This window comes from Myxine glutinosa, chromosome 5 (assembly GCF_964187855.1).
Source record: "Myxine glutinosa chromosome 5, kmMyxGlut1.1, whole genome shotgun sequence".
NCBI lineage: Eukaryota > Metazoa > Chordata > Myxini > Myxiniformes > Myxinidae > Myxine > Myxine glutinosa.
Genome location: NC_136265.1, coordinates 121,923,027 through 121,940,849, shown reverse-complemented (window position 1 = coordinate 121,940,849; position 17,823 = coordinate 121,923,027). Strand labels below are relative to the sequence as shown.

General features: G+C 49.1%; 1 protein-coding gene and 1 long non-coding RNA gene across 4 annotated transcripts in view; one reads left to right on the top strand and one right to left on the bottom strand.

Annotated features, from left to right (window-relative positions):
- Positions 1–17,823, top strand: part of MMS22L (MMS22 like, DNA repair protein) — a 377,026-nt gene that overhangs the window by 102,832 nt on the left and 256,371 nt on the right. For all 3 annotated transcript variants that reach the window (XM_078778618.1, XM_078778619.1, XM_078778617.1), the window contains 3 exons: positions 9,691–9,778; positions 10,129–10,273; positions 15,398–15,491. In XM_078778618.1, the coding sequence (XP_078634744.1) occupies positions 9,691–9,778; positions 10,129–10,273; positions 15,398–15,491 (327 nt within the window). The remainder of the gene's footprint in view (positions 1–9,690; positions 9,779–10,128; positions 10,274–15,397; positions 15,492–17,823) is intronic.
- Positions 1–17,823, bottom strand: part of LOC144892364 (uncharacterized) — a 162,698-nt gene that overhangs the window by 33,719 nt on the left and 111,156 nt on the right. The window lies entirely within an intron of this gene.

Here is a 17,823-nt window from a genome sequence, read left to right as displayed (position 1 = left end):
ATGTTTGCTTCTTTCCAAAAAATTCCTTCCTTCAGGATTTTTACTCCCGCCAGGGAGTAATGCATTCACTCGTGTCCGTGTGTTTGTGAACAAGATATCTGGAAAAGTTCTGAACGGATTTGGATGAAAGTTGGTGGGATGATTGCCCTTGGGATAAGGAAGAATTGATTAGTTTTTGGTGAAGCTCAGGATATTATTTCCGATTCAGGAATTTTTCGAAGGATTTTTTTTGCCATTGGAAGATAGGGCTCATTTTTTTTAACATTATCTTCTATATATTATGTATTTAACATTGTGATATGAAAATAGTTTTCATATTTGTTGTAAATGTAGTTTAAACTCGTGGTTATGCGTTAGAGCGGTGTATTTTTTTTAGCAGCGTCGTCTTCAATGTTCATTTTTTCTTTTCTTTCTAATAAAGACATATTCTGTCATTTTAAAACCACCAAAGTGTGCATTACGTTTCCCTGTTTCATAAAATGTATCGTTTGATACGTATAATGCTTTAAAACTGTTTTTTTTTTTTTTTTTTTGTTTTTGTTTTTACCTCAGAAGAGATATTGTAGTGCGGTGCTACGCGCACGACTTGTTTGCCAGAAAAGGTAAGCAACAACGCGTAGGATCCAAAGAGTCTTTATTACAAAGCTCAAACTGTAGCACTGACTTGCTCGGGGCTGCGAGCCTCGTGTATATCCCGAGGCCACGCCTACCCCTCGGGCGTGGCCGACACCCTCTTGGTGCGCGGAATGATGTCACCGCGCCAGCGAGCCATCGTGTCCGCCACACGCGCCCCCCCAGAATTCCCGCGCACCTGAAGGGTCAGTTTGCAGGGCAAACGGATGACCCGGCCGAAGCGCCCTCTGGCGGCGTCTGGGATGCCGGGATGCCGTCTGGGATGCCGCTGGCGGCATCTGGGATGGGTGCAGGACAGGGTGGTGGCGTGCCGGCGGGGCTGGGCGGTGCCGGGGGTCCGCCCGCCGGGGGGCGGCCCCGACACGGGGGCCGAGCCACTGGCGGGGGGTGGTCCACGTTGAGGTGGGCCGGCTTGAGGCGGTCCATGGAAACGCGGTCAGGAGTACCGCCGATGTCCAGGGTGAAGTGTTTCGCCCTGGTCTCCAGCACGCGGAAGGGCCCGTCGTACGGGGGCCGCAGCGGTGTCCGGTGGGCGTCGTGGCGGACGAACACGTACTCCGCCGTGCGAAGCTCCGGGGCGACGTGCGCTGGCGGGCACCCGTGGTGCGCCGTCGGCACCGGGGCGAACCTCCGGGCGGTCTCCTGCAGTGCGGAGCGCTGCTGCGCCACGGACCATGGTGCCGTGGAGTCGGGGAGGAACTCGCCCGGCACCCGCAGCGGTTGTCCGAAGACCAACTCCGCCGCGGATGCGCGCAGGTCGTCCTTGGGCGCCGTTCTGAGGCCCAGCAGGACCCAGGGGAGCCTGTCGACCCAGCCGCCGTCGCGGAGGGTGGCCCGGAGCGCGGCCTTTAAGGAGCGATGGAAGCGCTCGCACAGGCCTTTGGCCTGGGGGGTGGTAGGCCGTGGTGCGGTGCAGCTGGACTCCGAGCCCCCGCGCGACCGCCCCCCAGAGCTCCGAGGTGAACTGGGGGCCGCGGTCGGACGAGATGTCCGAGGGGGCGCCGAACCGGGCAACTCAGGTGGCGATGAACGCCTGCGCAACGTCCGCCGCCGTCGTCGCCGCCAAAGGCACGGCCTTTCGGCCACCGGGTGGTGCGGTCCACCATGGTGAGGACGTGGGTGAAACCCCGCGAGGGGGGCAGAGGTCCCACCAAGTCCACGTGAACGTGGTCGAACCGACGTTCTGGCACAGTAAACGGGGCCAACGGGGCCTGGGTGTGGTGGTGCACCTTCGCGCGCTGGCACACGAGGCACGTCCTGGTCCAATCGCGGACGGTCTTCCGGAGGCCATGCCAGACGAACTTGTCGGCGACCAGCCTCTGGGAGGCCTTCGTGCCCGGGTGGGACAGGCCGTGGATGGCGTCAAAAACCCGGCGCTGCCAGCCCGCGGGCACGATGGGGCGAGGCCGGCCGAGGGAGACGTCGCACAAGAGGGCCGTGCCCGCGCCGTCGAACGGCACCTCGGTGACGCGGAGGCCCGTGACGGCGGTCCGCAAGGCCTGGACGTCGGGGTCGGCGGTCTGGTCCGCCGCCATCCGGGCATAGTCGATCCCGAGGTGGACTGCGTGGGCGACGGACCGGGAAAGGCAATCCGCCACCGGGTTGTCCTTCCCCGCGACGTGCCGGATGTCCGTCGTGTACTCTGACACGGCCGAGAGGTGACGCTGCTGCCGGGCCGACCACGGCTCGGCGACCTTGGCCATCGCGAAGACCAGGGGCTTGTGGTCGACGAAGGCCGTGAACGAACGGCCCTCGAGCAGATGGCGGAAATGCCGGACCGCCAGGTGAAGCCCGAGGAGCTCGCGGTCGAAGGTACTGTACCGCCGTTCGTGCGGGCGGAGCTGCCGGCTGAAAAACGCCAGCGGCTGCCAAGCTCCCTTCACCCATTGCTCGTGCACCGCGCCCACCGCGTAGTCCGACGCGTCGGTGGTGAGGGCGATCGGTGCATCGGGCGCCGGGTGCGCGAGCATGGTGGCGTAAGCCAAGGCGAGCTTTGTGCCCGCGAACGCCGCGTCCATCGGCTCGGTCCAAGCAACGTCACCTTTGCCCGGCCTCCCCCGGAGGGCCTCGTGCAGGGGCGCAGGAGCTGGGCAATGCGGGGCAGGAAACGGTGGTAAAAGTTCACCATGCCCAGGAACTCCTGGAGCCCCTTGATCGTGCGGGGGCGCGGAAACCCCCTGACCGCCTCCACCTTGGCCGGTAAGGGGATGGCCCTGTGCCTGGTGACGCGGTGTCCCAAAAAGTCGATTTCGGCGATGCCGAACCGGCACTTGGCGGGGTTGATGATCAGGCCATGCTGGCCCAGGCGTTCGAAGAGCGTATGGAGATGGCGGAGGTGCTCCTCACGGGACGCGCTTGCGACGAGGATGTCGTCCAGGTAGACGTAAACGAAATCCAAGTCGCGCAAGACGCTGTCCATCAGCCGCTGGAACGCCTGAGCCGCATTCTTCAACCCGAAGGGCATCCGCAGAAACTCGAAGAGGCCGAATGGTGTAATGACGGCCGTCTTCGGTATGTCCTCCGGCCTGACGGGGACCTGGTGGTATCCGCGGATGAGGTCCACCTTGGAAAAGAGGGACATTTTCGCCAAACGGGCGGAAACGTCCTGGATGTGAGGGACCGGGTAGCGGTCGGGGGTGGTAGCATCGTTGAGGCGGCGGTAGTCCCCGCACGGCCGCCATCCCCCGCCGGGCTTCGGCACGATGTGCAGCGGCGATGCCCAAGCGCTCTTGGAGCGCCGCACGATGCCCAGCCGCTCCAGCGTTGCGAACTCCGCTTTCGCCACCGCGAGCTTCGTCGGCTCGAGGCGGCGTGCCCGGGCGTAGGCCGGTGGCCCGACGGTGGGGATGTGATGCTCCACCCCGTGCTTGACGGCCACCGCCGAGAAGGTGGGCCGCGTGCGGGTCGGGAAACTGGCGAGGAGGTGGGTAAAGTCATCCGCTGCCGGAAGCGTACAAACCAAAATCGCCGGGATGGAACCGTTTACCAAGCCGCTTGGTGAGCCGCTCGGTGACCCGCTCAGTGAGCCGCTCAACGAGCTGCTCAGCGAACAAGCGAGCGAGCTCAAGGTTTCTGCCTGGACGAGCCGTTTGTGCTTTACGTCGACCAACAACCCATTTGCACATAGGAAGGCCGCACCGAGCAATGCCATGGGCACGCTGGCGGTTACGAACGTCCATTGAAATCCCTGCCCTCCAAACCGCAGGGAGAGGCAGCGCTTCCCGAATGTGCGTATGGGTGTACCGTTGGCTGCAAGCAACGCGGGGCCCTGGCCCGCGGTTCGCTTGTCGGACGTGTGGGCTGGGATGACGCTTACCTGCGCTCCTGTATCGCAGAGGAAACGGCGCCCGGACAAGGTGTCCGTGATAAATAGGAGGCTGCCGGAATGGCCGACGCTCAGGGCCGCTACCGAGCGCCGGCTTGGTAGTTTCCCGTCTTGCCAAACGAGCACGGCGGGCAACACCTCTTAGCCTTGTGGCCGAACCTGGCGTGGAAACGGCACCAGGTTTGCGGCGGAGGCCGCGGCTTTCGCAGCTGCTGTGGTGGTGGGCGGGGCGGGGCGTGGCGGCGGCCACAAGGTGTGCATCAGCCTCGGGATCCACGAGGTGTGCAGCCGCATCAGCCTCGGGATCCACGACGGCCGCACCGAAACTCGCCCGCGTGTCACAAGCCGCGAAGAACTTGTCGGCCTCGACGGCCAGAGCGCGGGGTTCCCTTATTTTGGAACCGGCCAACGCGAGGCGTACCTGTGCCGTTAGCTGGCGTAGAAAGAGCGCGCGGAATAAAAAATCCGGGGCTTTGTCACCCAGCAACGACAGCATGTAATCCATTCGCACCGATGGTCGTGTGTCGCCGAGTCCGGGAAGGTCCAGGAGACGGTCGGCCCGTTCGCACTCCGTGAGGCCAAACGTGGCGATGAGGAGGCGTTTGAGCGCCTCGTACCTGTGGTCGGCCGGCGGGTTCTGCAGGACGGACACGACGGGCGGCTGTGCCGGGCCCGAGGGCGGCGATCATGTGGTAGTAACGCGTCTCATCCGCCGTGATGCCTCGAAGCTGGAACTGTGCCTCGACCTGCACGAACCATACCTCGGCCTGGGCTTCCCAAAACTCAGGGAGCTTTACCGCGACCGTGTTGTTTGCCATGGCGCGTTCTGTGGTCAGCGACGGCTGAACCAAATCGGGGTCACCAGTGTAGTGCGGTGCTACGCGCACGACTTGTTTGCCAGAAAAGGTAAGCAACAATGCGTAGGATCCAAAGAGTCTTTATTACAAAGCTCAAACTGTAGCACTGACTTGCTCGGGGCTGCGAGCCCCGTGTATATCCCGAGGCCACGCCTACCCCTCGGGCGTGGCCGACACCCTCTTGGTGCGCGGAATGATGTCACTGCGCCAGCGAGCCATCGTGTCCACCACAATATCAACATTTAGCTCAGCGAATGTCATTCGCGGTGTCAGTATTTGATGAACTTATAAAGACTTAGTTCCAGATTTGTCAATGGCTGAGGTATATTAACAAACGAATAAAACAGATTTGGCAAAATTATTTTTTAAAAGATCACATATTCACCCAGGGTTGTGAGAGGCTGAAGAAGAAGAAACCTCGCATGGGCTTCCCAGACCAAATAAATAATTCTGGTTCTGCGATTTTCAGGTTTATTTATCTATATATCTACATATCTGGGCAGTGTCTGTTGTCACTGAACTACTCCCTGAAACTTTTATTTCCGTGGTTGTGAAGTGTTTTTAATAACGTGGTGGTGGTTTTGAATCACGTGGTGGTGAGGTATTTTGAATTATGTGGTGGTGAGGTGTAAAATGACGTGGTGGTGAGGTGTTTTTAAATCACGTGGCTGTGAGGTGTTTTTAATTTTGTGGCTGTGAGGTGTTTTTAATTTCGTGTTTCGTGGCTGTGATGTGTTTTTAATCTTTTATATATATACTGTATATATATATATATATATATATATATATATATATAAATATATATATATATATATATATATATATATATATATATATATATATATATATATATATATATATATATATATATATATATATATCTGTCTGTGCAGTGTCTGTCTTGTGTTGTCTTGTCTTGTGTTGTCACTGAACTACTCCCTCAAACTTTTGTAAAATCGTACTATTCCAACTTGACCCACGGCGGGAGTATGCGTTCTGCTGAGTGGCGTTCTAGTTTTTCTTTTTGTTCACTTGTTCCCCTGTTCCCCTGTGCCCCCTCTGACGTTAACTCTTTCATGTGCCTTGAAAGTTTGTTTTGGTGTCTTGAGCACTCGAAGTTCAATCCCATTGATTGATGTGTCTACAATTTGATATTTCCTTTTAAAATATGTTTTTCCACACTGAACAAAGTCTGCTTCTGGATTACTTCCATCGAATAGTTCTTACTCTTGGCATCATCATATTGCTGCTGCTAATTCCCAAGCTTTGAGTTGTTATTTTGACCTAATTTAATGATTGAACTCACATTGTTTGATTCTATATTTCCCTCCACCATCTAAAGTGGATGGAGGTTATGTTTTCACCTCTGTCTGTCTGTTTGTTTGTCCGTTTGTTTGTGAACAAAATATCTCAAAAAGTTGTGGACGGATTCGGACTAAATTTGGTAGAGATGTAACGTATGTGACGAGGAAAAAATGATTAGATTTTGGTGAATATTCGGATTCAGATCGGGCTACTATAATTTTTTAAGTGATTCTTCACCATTGAGTGATATGGCCAACCAAGCGGAGGTATGCTCTCTACGGAGTGCTGTCTAGTTTTGTCTGAGATCTTGGCTCGTACTTTGTGCTCTTTATATAACTGCTTGTTATTACCTCCGCCACCGAAGGTGGATGGAGGTTATGTTTTCACCTCTGTCTGTATTGTCTATCTGTCTGTTTCTCTGTCTGTCTGTCAGTCTCTCTGTATGTTTGTGAACAGGATATCTCAAAAAGTTGTGGACGGATTTGGACAAAATTTGGTGAAAGGTTGGGTGTGTGAAAAAGAAGAATTGATTCAATTTTGGTGAAGAATCGAATTCAGATCCAGATGAGATCATTTTTAAAAGTGATTCTTCACTATTGTGAGTGATACGGTAGGGTTAAAACCGATTATAGAGCATGATGTCTAAATAAATTATGGGCGGATTCGGACGAAACTTGGTAGACAGGTTGGGTGTGTGAAAAGGACGAATCGATTCGATTTTGGTGAAGATCTGGATACAGGAATTTCATTTATTTTAAGTGATTCACCATTAAGTGATCAGGCCAAACACTATATATAGTATGACGTTTCAAATCGTTGTGGACGACATGACAAAACTAGGTGGATAATGTGCCAAGAACAACCCAATTCCCTTTTGGTTCAGGTCCGATTCAAGATCTGGTCTATCAGTGGGATACAAAACGTAAACTGTTCAGCCTGGTGGAGGTATGCTCTCTCCCGAGTGCCGTTCTAGTTTCACATGATTTTTCTGAAATGGAAAATTCACTGTTGAGCGCACTCAAACAATGTCGGGAGGGTCCAAAGTGTACAGTGCCGGGAGGGTCCAAAGTGTACAGTGTCGGGAGGGTCCAAAGTGTACAGTGTCGGGAGGGTCCAAAGTGTACAGTGTCGGGAGGGTCCAAAGTGTACAGTGCCGGGAGGGTCCAAAGTGTACAGTGCCGGGAGGATCCAAAGTGTACAGTGTCGGGAGGATCCAAAGTGTACAGTGTCGGGAGGATCCAAAGTGTACAGTGTCGGGAGGGTCCAAAGTGTACAGTGTCGGGAGGGTCCAAAGTGTACAGTGTCGGGAGGGTCCAAAGTGTACAGTGTCGGGAGGGTCCAAAGTGTACAGTGTCGGGAGGGTCCAAAGTGTACAGTGTCGGGAGGGTCCAAAGTGTACAGTGTCGGGAGGGTCCAACGTTTACAGTGTCGGGAGGGTCCAAGGCGTGCAGTGTCGGAGGGCCCAAGGCATGCAGTGTCGGAGGGCCCAAGGCGTGCAGTGTCGGAGGGCCCAAGGCGCGCAGTGTCGGAGGGCCCAAGGCGCGCAGTGGCGGTGGGCCCAAGGCGCGCAGTGGCGGTGGGCCCAAGGCACGCAGTGGCGGAGGGCCCAAGGCGCGCAGTGGCGGAGGGCCCAAGGCGCGCAGTGTCGGAGGGCCCAAGGCGCGCAGTGTCGGAGGGCCCAAGGCGCGCAGTGTCGGAGGGCCCAAGGCGCGCAGTGTCGGAGGGCCCAAGGCGCGCAGTGTCGGAGGGCCCAAGGCGCGCAGTGTCGGAGGGCCCAAGGCGCCCAGTGTCGGAGGGCCCAAGGCGCCCAGTGGCGGAGGGCCCAAGGCGCCCAGTGGCGGAGGGCCCAAGGCGCCCAGTGTCGGAGGGCCCAAGGCGCGCAGTGGCGGAGGGCCCAAGGCGCGCAGTGGCGGAGGGCCCAAGGCGCGCAGTGGCGGAGGGCCCAAGGCGTCCAGTGTCGGAGGCCCCAAAGCGTCCAGTGTCGGAGGCCCCAAAGCGTACAGTTTCAGTAGGGCCCAAAGCGTACAGTTTCAGTAGGGCCCAAAGCGTACAGTTTCAGTAGGGCCCAAAGCGTACAGTTTCAGGAGGGCCCAAAGCGTACAGTTTCAGGAGGGCCCAAAGCGTACAGTTTCAGGAAGGCCCAAAGCATACAGTTTCAGGAGGGTCCAAAGCGTACAGTTTCAGGAGGGTCCAAAGCATACAGTTTCAGGAGGGTCCAAAGCATACAGTTTCAGGAGGGTCCAAAGCGTACAGTTTCAGGAGGGTCCTAAATATCTACTCTTTGGGGAATTTAATTGGGTTTCCTTTAACTCTTTATCTTCTCTGACAATCTGCTTTCCTTTTTGTCAAATAATGTTATGATGAATGGTCCAAAATCATGCCTTTAGCACTGACTATGCTGGTGCTCCGTTTCTTACTCTCCCTTTAGCCCTTTATTATGGCTTCTCTCCTTCCCTCCCCCACAGTCGCACCCTTCCATCCTTTTCTTTACCACTCCCTTACCCACCTCATGCTCTAAGTTGCCAGAATAGCCTTTTCTCTTGCACCGTGCCATGTACCAACCTGCAACCTCCATTATGTTGCTCTGTTCACCCGACGCTTTGGGCGGTTTGTCTCTCTGAAGACCAGTTCTGAAATAAATTTGAAAACTCTGATAATCTCCGGAAGATACTTTTTTTTTTTTTTGCATTGCTAGCACATTTACAAAACAGTAATTTAGGTTAATTGAAGTAAATGTGTGTGTAATGTGTGCATTCAGCATTGCAGAAGGCTTTTCCTGATAACCCACCTTGTGTGACCAATCGATAAACAGGAAATCTGTGTGTCCTTGCATGTCTTTTACACCTGCTTAACATGGCCATCAGCCATGTCCTTAAAATGTTTTTGTTTTGCAAAGTTTGAGATCTAGACTTTAAGTGACATGCTTGAATAAATGATACCGAGCAAGCGAAACTGGCATGATGAGGTGGGATGGGTTTCAGCAATAACAGACTTGACAGCTACTCGCATTATTATTCCTTTGGGTTTTGAATGTTCCGAGATCGTTGGCAATCTATTTATGGTGTGTTCTGAATATATGTGATCGATATTTCTGAGTGATGCTTTGGATGCCATCTTATTTTAAATTGTATCGTTTTGCTTCCATCAGTTCATGGTTGAGAAATGCAAATGAAAAATTGTCTCGGTCACATCCGAGCTCGTTGTTTGTCCCCCTTTATTTTACCAGTTGTGTGAGCTTGTAAATTTATCGCATACATGTAGGACAAGATTAGGAAAGCATACCTTTACATGATGAGATGAAAACTGTTTATGCTATTTAAACCTGGGAACTCGGCATCGTGACGGATTGGAATGCCGCCTACCCAGAAATTGCTTTGAAAATGGAATATCCTTTGGGTTGGAAAGATTGTTTGTTGAAATCTCAATGGTTCAAAGAAACAGTTAAATTTCATCAAATTTCCAATTTTTAAAAAACATTTAGTCCTTGTGTGATTTTTCCAATCATGTTCTATTGACATGGTTTATATATATATATATATATAGTTTCCTTCCCGCTTCTGTTTGCCGTAGACGCTGTGCAGCGTCTTCATGCAGAATGCGAAGCATTGCAGCTGAAATGTGCACGATTTCTCAGTTACTGCAAGGCTGCTGTATTCAGGTGATCTTACAAATCCACTCAATTCTTAATTTTGCTGGTTGCTGTCTTCATCATCATCTCTTATAGCAATCGATCCTCAGTCTTAATTTAACAATAAAATGACTGTCATGTCGCTTATTATCTTTTGGAAACAACTACATGCCTCTTTTGCAAAGATTTATTTAAAAGTCTAAAAAATATCAATGTAATTTTTTATGCCCTCTCCCCTTCCCCCAGTGAAGAACCTTTAAAATTCCTTTTTTTATTATAAATAAGTGCTTAATTGTTCATGTAAATAATGAGTTGGTTTTGCATTGAATTCTCGTAATGCAGATTGTGAGATGATGTTCAGGTTTTTGTATATTGCCCAGGTGGTTTGAATCTCCTTCTTCTGAGCACTTGAGATTACACCCAAGCCCTGCGGTGGACGTGTTTCGGGAGCTTCACAGTTTACTCCTCTTTCTCGGCCGACTCTCGGACGTCCCAGTTACTCCCATCATGACTCCCAACTCCAAGGTGGGTCCTCGGAGTTCTTGTTAATTAATGGGTGAAATGCAAAGAGCAGTTTTTAAATCCCCAAAATGACCACGTTATTAAAATTCCAGAATTTATCAAACAAGTCAAGTTGGGTGATTTTCAACAGTAAAACATGAGGTTTCCTTGTGCATGGTTGACTTGCGATCCAGAACTACATGCTAGTTTGAAGTCCTGGTAGTTTGGGGATAGGAGGCCTTTCTACAAATGACATTTGTTTTTATGCCTCCTCCGATGAAGTCGCTGGATGCATTATGTATGTTTTCGGGTTGTCCATCCGGCTTTACGTCCGTCCATTCATCCGTGATAGGTTTTCATTCCCGCGATAACTTGAGAATAGCTGGAGCGATCCAAGTCAAACTTGGTGCAGGTATGTATAATGAGGTGAAGAACAAAGATGAACAGATTCGATTTTTGGGGTCACGGGTTCAGAAGTCAAAAGTCATACAGAGGTCATGTTAGGTGAAGATCCTGTTGCCACAATAACTTGTGAACCAATGAAGGGATTTAACCAAGTTGGTACAAGTATGTATTTTGATGCAAAGCTGAACTGATTTAATTTTGGGGTCAAGAGGTCCAAGGTCAAAAGTCCCGTGAGGTAAAGAATTATGTAACTGCGCTAACTTGTGAACCAGTAATACAATTTTGACCAAACTTGGTATAAGTAGGTGATATATTATGATGAAAAGATGAACGGATTAGATTCCTGCAACAAAGGTCAGAGGTCATGTCAGGTAAAAATGTGACACTTTAGAACATCTAAAGGGATTTAAATCAAACGTACAATGATGTCATAATGTGGGTGGAGGCATATCGGTCGACATCACGACGTCGAAGAGTGCCATTCTAGTTTCACAATGCAACAGCGACAGGTTCAACCAAAGGTTTTATGACTGCTTGCGAAAGGTGGCTATTGAGATATATGAAGCCAGACATGAGGTGTGTTGGTAGGAACTGTCGTGTGTCATGGTGGAAACTTCAATTTCATACATTTTTCTCTTTGCATCTGTGCTTTTGAACGTGTGTTACATAAATTTACAACTAGAACGGCACTCGGTGGAGCACATACCTCCACCAGGCTGAAAAGCAGATAGCATGTAGTTTCCCACATTCAGGTTCGCGATATGACTTCCACTTTGACGGACATGCGCATCGGTCTCAATCACAGACTTCCTTTTCAAAATGGCATCCGTTGCTAAGCGAAAAAACCCCAAAAATGTCGCCTTAAAAACATTACGAAAATGGTCATTCAGCGACGATTTTGAAGCAGAATGCGATGGGGGAAGGCTTGGTCACATTGCTTCGCTGCAAAGTATGTGCTACTCATTACACAGACATATGGAAGGAGGCATCGCGACGGGGCATAAGCGGTCCACCACTGACGGCGATTGTAAACTACGTGAACGGCGTGACCTATGTTCACAAGGTAAAGGGAGACACTGACAACCGAACCTACTGCAGTATATTTGTTCCAATCCAGAATTTATTTAACAAATACTTAGGCCTATATCAGTACTGGGTTGGCCTATATTACTTTGCTAAACGCAAATAATTTCAATATTAAAACATAAAGATTGATAACAGTTTACAACAACAATAGTCCATAAATAATAAATAAATACAATATCATTGACATTTTAAAAATGAACGAAAATTTAATAATATCAATTTATTAATTTTAAAACAGGATAAGCCCATCAAATTGACAGAATTTGCTTTTCTCTGATAATAAACATCAACCTCAATAATGAACATGCGTTTAATTACATTGCATACATGTAAATGACAGGATTTATTATTGGAGACTCAATTTTTAATTTTGTATTACAAATGTTTTGCTTTACAAATTCTAAAGGAAAAAAAAATCGTTTCCCATTAGGTTTGGGCACGGAACTGGAATTTTGTTTCCCATCGGTTCCCATAAACTTAAATCACGGAACCGAAAAACGGTTACCGATGAGATCTGAAATCCCCAGGCCTGCGCTATTGAAGCAGTCTTATACATCACACTTATACACCACCCTATTTACCATTTCCAACTAATATACAATAAAATAAATAATAAATAAATAAAATTTATATTATTTATAAATAATAAAATAAATATAATAAATTATAAATAAATAATAAATATAAATAATAATTTATAAATAATAAAATTTATAAATAAAAAATAAAATAATAAAATAAAATAAAAATAAATAATCAATAAAACGAGAAGACGGACAGAAGAGTAATTGGATTTATTGTACACACACAAGCCAAAAAAGGAGCAATCAAGTTTATTTACAACACATAAGACGCAGGTGACACAGTGCAAATACTAGCTTATACAGACTTAATTAACCCAGGGACAGAACAAACAAAACAAACTCACGTACACAAGAAGGGTGGAAAGGCAGGAGGTGGATGGCTGGAGGGAGAGGAAGGTCCAAGGGGGTCCTGCAGCACAACCGGCGCGTTTAGCAGCCGCCGTTCCTTCACGGCCCTGCTCCAAACCGCCGTTCAGGCCCCCAAGCTGCTGTTGTGGCTGCTGTGGACGTCGCGTGCTTTGCCAGGCCTTGTCCGACTCGTCTGGTCCAAACCCTCAACTCTTTCTTGGTCCACTCACTCTTTACCACCGACTCCTCACCGCAACCAACGCAACCAACTGACCACCACCACCGACTCCTCACCGCAACCAACGCAACCAACTGACCACCGACTCCACTGACTGACTCTCTCTCTCTTGACGACCAACTCACTCACTCACTCACGACCTTTTTCGGTTTTTATACACTGGTAGTTCTTGGAAGTGACAAGAAGGCGATTTCTGTTCTCCAATGTTGAAGTTTGTAATTCAATTTAAATAAAATAAAGATTGTAAAAGTCGTATTCATCAATTCATTTCGGAACTTGCTGCCTTTGATGCAGTGTCTATTACACCACCCTATCTAACACATTACATTAGTTTTTGTGCCTTTTGTTTGTGTCCTTTATGACGTCTTTAAAAACATTAAGTTTCCCGTTTGAAATGATTTTCAATTTTGGTTGATGGCCAGGCAGGCAGACAGACTGAAAAAATATCTCACTACCCTCTGCACATATTTACGTCAGCACGAATGCAAAGAGACAAAGTATGTAAAACGGCAAACTTGTCTTCTGATTCTTGTTCCGATTAGTGTTCAAAATATGACATTTAATTCATATAAGTTGTTCCTCGATCATAAACTGATGTTTACAGATGTATGGATGGGTGGAGGTATATGAACCAATTGCTTAATCCCACTTTTCGCTTTGCATGAGCATGGTAAAAAGAAAATACACATTGGTAACATGACAAAGGGACCACTCCTACCTGTTATCTCCATTTGAATAACTCGTACACCCGCACACTACGGGAGCGGCAAGAAGGGCCATTCATATTTGGGGTATATAGATTACCGACGATCTATGGTTGGGTTTCAAGAACATTGGGTGTGTGTTCATTTACCAAGTTTCTTGTGGAGAGATCGCCAAGCGGTTTAAGCATTTGAGCAAGCACTCCATTCAAAACCGTTAAGGAACGGCTGGCTCGGCAAGCGCTAGCTAGCAGCTTGGAAAATGAGCACAACCCGGGCTTCCTCACTTTCAGTTTTGTGTTAAACAGCAGGAGCGAGTTTCAAAACTTTGCGATGAAAAACGCCACGTTAACGGCAGGAAGTGCCATATTATTAACCCCAACCCTTGTGGGGTATATAGAGTACTGTAGATCTTCGCTCAGTTCTGTCATTAAAACTTCCCTCATGGATGTCGGGATTTGTCCAAATTTCTTTATTTAGTGTTACTAGGGCATGCCCGTACTATATCTATATCTAAAATTATATCCCCCCCCTCTATTTACATGAAATGGTTTGGTCCAAAGCGAACGGCTTGCGAGTGGTGACAATCCCCCCCCCCCCTCTATTTACATGCAATGGTTTGGTCCAAAGCGAACGGCTTCCGGAGTTTGGTAAAGAAATCGCCATCGCGTGCACAAACGCGCAGGAAAGCGAATGAATCGCAAATTCGTTTTTATTAGTTTTAAAACGTAGTTTAACGCCAACATAGTTTGCAAACGTGAAATAAATGAATACGCTCTCAAATGTGCCATCCGAGGCAGAGTGTGCCCGCCACGTTCGGCACACGCGATCGTTCGCTGCTCTCTGATTGGTTGAATCGTTTTTTGGACATAGCTCGGTAAGTAATTGTCCGATTAATATGAAACCTTGAAAAGGCACATCCTCGGGTCCCCAGCAATATACCTGGCAAGTTTCAAGTATATCGGACCGGTAGTTGTCGAGAAACAGCGGTCACAGACAAACAAACAAACGTACAGACGTACAGACAGACAGACAGAGATTACTGGAATTATAGATAGATAAACAGCATTAGTGCCCATTTAAAAAGCTAATCATACGTTTTTGTGGTTTATAATATTTTTACTGCTAGGTAGAGGTCGTTGCTCCCACAGAAACGCCATGATAAGCTATTTATAAACGTTGACTCGACGTTTGTTCAAGGAGGAAAAACACCTTGGGAAGGTCGGATATTATTGGTATTAGTATTGTTTTGTAGTAACATTAATATTGTGCTATTATCGTTAGGTTTGTTATTCGAAGCGGCCTTGGAAAAACGCCACGCTAAAGCTAACTTAACATGGATATACACCTCAACCCACAACCCCATTGACGGCAATGGCGGGGAAAACCCGCTTGGGGGGAGAAAACCCCCGTGGGGAGGGGGGGGGGGCAAATGAATGTGCTACAACCTTCATTGTGTAACCCTTCGTCATCCTGTCAAGTTTGGTTGAGATTGGATAAGTAACGACGTAATGTATTGGTGTTAAAAATTCATCAGACAGACACCAAATGGCGTATTTTAGTGTGATGATAGGATTCAATTCAGCCAGGGCCTACACTATGTGTGTTTGTGTTTTGATAAATTATGCTGACTTTGTTTTCTTGTTCAGAGGGTAAACTTATTTAAAATTCTCGTTTCTTAAGGTTAATTTGCACTTTAATTACAAGCTTTTAATATTCTTCATTAATTAGTTTTGTTGTTATGGACCAATTCAAATTGATATTTGCCCACTCTCCTGACCTGCAGGTGTTCAGCCCATCATGGTACCTACTTCACCTCCACCTGGACTTGCGTTGGAGTGTATTGGAAATCTTGCAGATCCTTTCTCATTGCACTGCTGGTAATCTCTGTGTTTTTGTTTGGCGAGAGGATTGTTGAATGACGAGGCCGTCTTTGTAATTGCAACTCCAGAAACCCCACTCACCCGACCCTTCCCCCTTCAGACAATAATGTTGTGGGAGTTGTTGTCTTTCCACAAAGCCTGGAGGGAGCACGTCGACACAATCCCAACAACAATCCACGTGCTTGCATGCATGCGTAATAAAACATGCAGCACCCCTGCTTATCCCTCTGCTAAACCGCAAGGCAGGTTGGTGGTCTTTCTGTCTTCTATCGACTCCTCTCCGGTCTTGCTACCCCAGCTCGGTCTGTGCTCTGTCCCCCAAATATTCCTTCAGGACGCACAAGATCTGCCAGCAACCCTCTTCTGGTGAAACTGCCAAAATTAAGACTCTCCGCTCTCCTTCATTCTTTCATTCCTCTTTTTTCCAGCCTCTGAAACTCCCACACTCCCACACTCCCACTCCCAAACTCCCACACTCTCTGCAATTCCACTCCTCCCTCCAGGTCTTTAAAACAACCGTTCACCATCATCTGTTATCGTCCCCCATCCAAAACCTTGATCGTTTCTACCCCCGTATCCACCTCTTTCAATATCCAACATCTTTCCTGAAATTCCTAGTTGTGTTAAGACAATTTTTTTTCGCACATTCCTCTGAAACAGACTGCATTGGCTCTGTCGGGTTATGGCAACACCAACATTACCATGCTGGGTACTGTCAGCCTACCAGTAAACAAAACCACCTTTAGAGGCCATTTTTCCCCGCAAAGCGGGGGGTTGGCCTTTTTCAGGAACCGTGGTTGTTGTTGTTTTTCGGTCCCCTTTTTGAAGCAATGTTTTACGGCCGGATGCCCTTCCTGACGCCAACCCTTTTTGCCGCCTTTAATGACAAACAGGGAATTACCAGTGAACTGGTACTCAATTAGCCGACCTCGGAAGGATGACAGGCTGAGTCAACCCCCTTGGCGTTAATTCAGCGATCGACCGGGATTCGAACCCAGGATCCTTGGATCCTAAACCGGCACCCTAGCCGCTAGCCCAACACCAGGGATCAGTGTCAGCCTACCAGTGCGGTACAAAAACCACACTGCTGCTCCTTCAGTTTTCGACATCACCACAATGGGTGCCAATCTGATGGGGCTGGACTTATTCCACAGTCTTCACTTTCGGCTGGCTGATTCCTGTGGCACAGATGTCCTGCAGGTCATGACCACATGGGACCACATGTTTCCTGCATTGTTTACAGACCTGAGGTGCATCTCTGACTTTGTACACCAGCCTACAGTTAACGCTGCTGTTGCACCAGTCATTCAACCCCTGCGGAGGGTACCTCTGGCTCTCCGGGACCAGGTCACGGCCGAACTACAGCGTCTCCTTGACTCTGACGTCATCAAATCCATCAATGCATCCCCTTGGATTTCAAACCTGGTCGTTGCACGGAAAAAATCTGGGGAGCTGCGACTGTGTGTGGACCTCTGGGCAGTCAACAAGGCCATCATTCCGGATAAATATCCCCTGCCTACCGCAGAAGAACTTGCCACACATTTCCATGGCTCCACTGTTTTCAGCAAACTGGATTTAAAGCAAGGTTACTTACAAGTACCCCTGGCACCAGTCAGCAGAGACCTCACAGCCTTTGTCACGCACATGCGGGTTTTCCGTTACAAGCGCATGCCTTTCGGCCTCTGCTCGGCTCCCAGCTGTTTTCAGAAAATAATGTCTCTTCTCCGAGCCGGCATACCTGGGGTGTCAATCTACTTGGACGATATTGTGGTAAATGGCGCCACCCAGCCTCAACATGATGCTCGACTACAACAAGTTTTTGGTCAGCTCTCTGCCCATCACGTCACACTCAACTCTGCGAAATGCCTCCTCGGGGTTCCAGAGATAGAGTTTATAGGGTACAAGCTCTCAGGGCAAGGCATCACTCCTATCTTATCACATGTTGACACCATCCATGCCCTTCCTGAGCCACAGTCAGTATCCCAACTAGCCTCCTTCCTGGGTATGGCCACATATTACCTCCGCTTCCTCCCACAGTTTGCCTCTACTACAGCGCCACTATGCCACCTCCTCAAAAAGGATATACCTTGGGAATGGACCACGGCTTGTAGCCACGCTGTACAGACACTTAAGCATCAGCTCACTTCTGCCCCCACTCTAGTGCACTTCAGTCTCACAGCGTCCACGATGGTTACCTGTGATGCCTCCATGGTGGCACTGGGTGCTGTACTTTCACAGCTTCATGATGGGGTCGAGAAACCAGTAGCGTTTGCTTCCCGTTCCCTCACTCCGGTTGAACAAAAGTACTCGGTGGGTGAGAGGGAAGCGT